General features: G+C 56.6%; 1 protein-coding gene across 1 annotated transcript; it reads left to right on the top strand.

Moving 5' to 3' along the window:
- The first annotated feature begins 2098 nt into the window (after nt 1–2098).
- On the top strand, nt 2099–3655 carry LOC104035533 (potassium voltage-gated channel subfamily A member 6-like). Its single transcript, XM_009488868.2, has one exon. It carries the CDS (start codon nt 2099–2101, stop codon nt 3653–3655), a length of 1557 nt encoding a protein of 518 aa, XP_009487143.2.
- The last annotated feature ends 901 nt before the right edge of the window (nt 3656–4556 follow it).

Raw genomic sequence — 4556 nt, 5'->3', positions numbered from 1 at the left:
GTGATTGCAATGTAGACATGCCCTGCATCCTCTTATAAACCTCAGGAGCTTTTCCATTCCTCCCAAAAGCCATTTTTAAAGGATTTCTCAATAGTTAACCACGTGAATGAATAAATCATAATTATGATTCAAATAATCCTGTGAATGAATAATTCATTGTAATAATTGAAAAAGGAATCTCAGCACGAAGCATTTTACTATTACAAAGGTAAACATCAATTCAGTTTTTTAAAAGAAAAGGCATATTCTCCAGCAAAGTATTTTTCTTCTGGTTGCCATACCCTAGTTATGTATAATATGAAAGAAAAATATGATTCTTTGTGCGACAGCCATCTTCATACAAATGCAAAAATATGCTTCCTTTTGCAACAGCCATCTTCAGTGCTAATGAGTGAGAAAGGAAAAAGGATTAAGTGACATTTAAAATGATATTCACCTCCTTCCTGAGGACGGAGCCAAACAAGGCAGCCACAGTCAGCTGGTCAAAATGTCCAGAGCTTGAAGTAACTGAATATTGCCAGCTAGTTAGAAAGGAATTGGGAGGAGGGGTAAAGAGGGGAATGTTTTCTTCTAGATCTGTGCTGCTAAGAGAGAGTGTAGGCTAAGCATATGGCTCACAGCCAGCAAAGGCAGCAGATACTACGATGATAAAAGCCTGCTTAATAATATTTAGCACCAACAAAGGGTTTTCAAGGAAAAGACAGACTTTCGTCCTGGGAAGGATGGAAGCAGCTTCACCTGTTAGCCCCATTTTCAGAGGGAGAAAGTACACTGTCATGAGTTTCTCTGTGCTTTCAGATGCCAAGCGTGACATGGATGGAGCAAGCCACAGGTTTCTAAAGGCAAAAGAGCTGGAAGTCTGATTGCCTGCGAAATGCAGTTTTGGCTCCCAGGGAGACTAAGTGCTGACTTGGTGGTGGTAAACAAAAAAATGAAGCAAGCTCACCTGTTTGGTACCTGGGAGAAGGGGGCAAACTCTATCCACCCCAAATGAGAGGAGAGAAGCTGTATTTACCTGTGTCTTTCCCCAGTTGCCCTGTTCACTGTGTGACAGGTTGTCTCCATCTGTGGATGGTCCGATGCCAGTGCCGTGCTTGCATCATGGCAATGACATTGATAAATGGAGGTCCGCGAGCCACAGGCACGGAGCGACTCGCTCAAGGTCAACTACAGCCTGCGGCAGGGACGGGAACAACACCGAGGTCTCCCGGGTCCCGCGGCTGAGCTCTGAGCGCTGACCGGAGCCGGCGGTGCTCGACGGTCCCCGTCCGGGTTTTGACTGAAGGGCCAGGGGCAGGGCCAGCTTTTCATGGTGGAGGGGTGGGGGGAAAGGAGGGCGGGGGCGGTGCCACCCCTTGGGCAAGCTGTTGCGAAGCGCCTGGCCGGAGAGCTGCAGCCCGCAGCGCGATCTCCTCGGGGGTACCCCCCAAAAAGCCGGACGCCCCTGGGCTGGGGCCGCTGCGGCCGCCGCGGCGGGGGCCGAAGGGGGGCGAGCACCGAGGCTCCGCGCACGTCCACGGGTGCGTGTGTGTCTCGCCGTGTGGGTGCGTGCGTGCATCTGCCTGTATCTGAGCGTGTCCGTGCTGCTGCCGCTGCCTGGGTCTGCCTGCCTCTGCCTTTCCGTATCGCTGCGTGCCTCTGCTCACGGGTGCGTGTCTCTGCGCGTGTCTGCGTGTGCCCCTCTCCCCCTCGCGCTGTGTAACCGTGTGTGTGCGTGCCCGCACGCCTCCCGCTCCCCCCCCCGCCCCCTCTTCCCCCCCGTGTGTGTGTGTGTGTGTGTGCGCGGCGGGGAGGGCAGAGCCGGGCGCGCCGTGCAGCAGCGCGGTGCCCCAGCGCGGTGCCCCAGCGCGGGGCAGAGCACGCCGGGGCCGGGGCCGGGGCCGGGGCCGGGGCCGGGGCCGGGGCCGGGGCCGGGGCCCGAGGAGGAGCTGCGCCGCGCCGGGAGCCCCGCGGAGCCGCCGGGCGAGCGCGGCCGCACCGAGGCGCAACAGGCGTGGCGGGGGGCGGCGGCGGGCGGATGGCGGCGGGCGGCGGCGGGCGGTGAGGGCGAGCGGGGCGAGGCGGCGGCGGCGGCGGGTGCCGGGGCAGAGCGGGCGGGATGCGGGCGGAGGAGCCGCTGGCGCTGGCGGCCCCGCGGGCGGGCGGCGGCGAGGCGGAGGCGGAGGCGCCGGGCGAGGAGCGGAGCGGCGGCAGCTGCTGCAGCAGCGAGCGGCTGGTGATCAACATCTCGGGGCTGCGCTTCGAGACGCAGCTGCGGACCCTCTCCATCTTCCCCGACACGCTGCTGGGCGACCCCAGCCGCCGGGTGCGCTACTTCGACCCGCTCCGCAACGAGTACTTCTTCGACCGCAACCGGCCCAGCTTCGACGCCATCCTCTACTACTACCAGTCCGGGGGGCGGCTCCGCCGGCCGGTCCATGTGCCCCTCGACATCTTCCTGGAGGAGATCCGCTTCTACCAGCTGGGCCAAGAGGCCATTGAGACCTTCCGGGAGGATGAGGGCTTCATTCAAGAGGAGGAGAAGCCCCTGCCCCAGCACCACTTCCAGCGCCAGGTCTGGCTGCTCTTTGAGTATCCCGAGAGCTCCGGGCCGGCGCGGGCCATCGCCATCGTCTCCGTGCTGGTCATCCTTATCTCCATCGTCATCTTCTGCCTGGAGACCCTGCCCGAGTTTCGCCAGGAGCCCAAGGGCGCCCAGCCCGGCTTTGGGGAGGCGTCGCCACCCGGCGACGAGGCCCTGCTGCCACCGCCGCCACCGCCGAGCGGGACTCCGCCGCCCCTGCGCCCTGCCACCGGTGCCGGCCCCTTCTTCACTGACCCCTTCTTCCTCATCGAGACCCTGTGCATCATCTGGTTCTCCTTTGAGCTCCTCGTCCGCTTCTTCGCCTGCCCCAGCAAGCCTGAGTTCTCCCGCAACATCATGAACATCATCGACATTGTGGCCATCATCCCCTACTTCATCACTCTGGGCACTGAGCTGGCCCAGCAGCAACAGCAGAAGCAGCAGCCCGGCAGCAGCAGCAACAACGGGGGCCAGCAGCAAGCCATGTCCCTGGCCATCCTCAGAGTTATCCGCCTGGTCAGAGTCTTCAGGATCTTCAAGCTCTCCAGGCACTCCAAAGGGCTGCAGATCTTGGGGAAGACTCTCCAGGCCAGCATGAGGGAGCTGGGCCTCCTCATCTTCTTCCTCTTCATCGGGGTGATCCTCTTCTCCAGTGCTGTCTACTTTGCAGAGACTGATGACCCCGATTCCCTGTTCACCAGCATCCCTGATGCTTTTTGGTGGGCGGTGGTGTCCATGACCACTGTGGGCTATGGGGACATGTATCCCATGACAATTGGTGGCAAGATTGTGGGCTCCTTGTGTGCCATCGCGGGTGTGCTCACCATTGCCCTCCCTGTTCCTGTCATCGTGTCCAATTTCAACTACTTCTACCACCGAGAGACTGATCATGAAGAGCAGTGCCAGTACACCCATGTCACCTGTGGCCAGCAGCAGTCACCCTTTTCTGAGCCCAAGAAGGGGGACAGTAATCAGTCTCTCAGCAAATCTGAATTCCTGGAAGCAGAAGACCTGGAGTCCATGAAATATTCCAACTTCATTCCTCCCAACAACCAGAGTTATAAAGAGAAGAAAATGCTGACAGAGGTGTGATCGGTTTTGTTATCCTGGGTCCAGACACAGAGCTGCAAGCTGCTGCACAGCCGTCTTCCCACTAGCAGCTGGATCTATTCAGCATTTACATGCCAGACGGCGAATTGTGATACCGTAAACAGAATGATTGTGATAATGGGCTCTTCTGTCCTGATTTGCTGTTTCTCATTACCGTGTGCAGCCAGAAATGTTCTTGCTTTATTCCGTGGTGTGCTAGCTGTCATCCCCCACTCCCTCGTGAATTTTTCTCTGGTTTTGAAGACTGCTTTAATCCAATACTTTCTCTGAAACCTAGCCTTTCCACTCCACTGGCAGAGAAGCCCGTGCCACTACTTCAGCTGAAGGATTCGGCAGGGAGTAAACAGTTAAAGGGGCTACAAACATCTGGCTCAAGCTGTGCCCTTAGCTCCTGTGCCAGCGCAGTGCCCTTGGCTGTGGGATCAGTCACGCCTGCCATGCCATTGCCTTTGAATAATGGAAACACTTTAGCCAGCATCACAGTGAGTTCTGCAGCTGTAGGGGAAAGTCAGCAAGCAGATGCCTGCCTTCTTTGCAACCCTTGGCATGCTAAAGATCCTCTTGGTTTATGTTTCAAGAAAGGTGCATAGATCTAAAAGCTCTTTGCTACTTGTGACCATATACCATTTATCAAAAACAGGCTTAAAGAAATCAGCAGGCTTGGTGAAGATTCTCTGTGTTTTGAGCTTATTTCAGCCTTATTTATGCCAGTGCCCTGGTGTTAATTGGCTTTTATAGTACCAACTTAATCTTCATAGTGGCAAGTGCCTTCTGATGCAAGGCTTATTTGAGTAAATTCATTTGTTATCTCCACAGTTTGTCTCCACGCAATAGCATTTAATGAGATGTACTTTATGCTTCAGATATCCAGTTCTGTATTCAG

The sequence above is a fragment of the Pelecanus crispus genome, chromosome 1, assembly GCF_030463565.1.
Source record: "Pelecanus crispus isolate bPelCri1 chromosome 1, bPelCri1.pri, whole genome shotgun sequence".
Lineage (NCBI taxonomy): Eukaryota > Metazoa > Chordata > Aves > Pelecaniformes > Pelecanidae > Pelecanus > Pelecanus crispus.
Note: the sequence above shows the minus strand (reverse complement) of the source record. Positions and strands in the feature narration are given on the sequence as shown.

Excerpts from the sequence above, each read along its gene's own strand:
- LOC104035533 (XM_009488868.2), top strand. The coding sequence starts at position 2,099 with ATGCGGGCGGAGGAGCCGCTGGCGCTGGCGGCCCCGCGGGCGGGCGGC.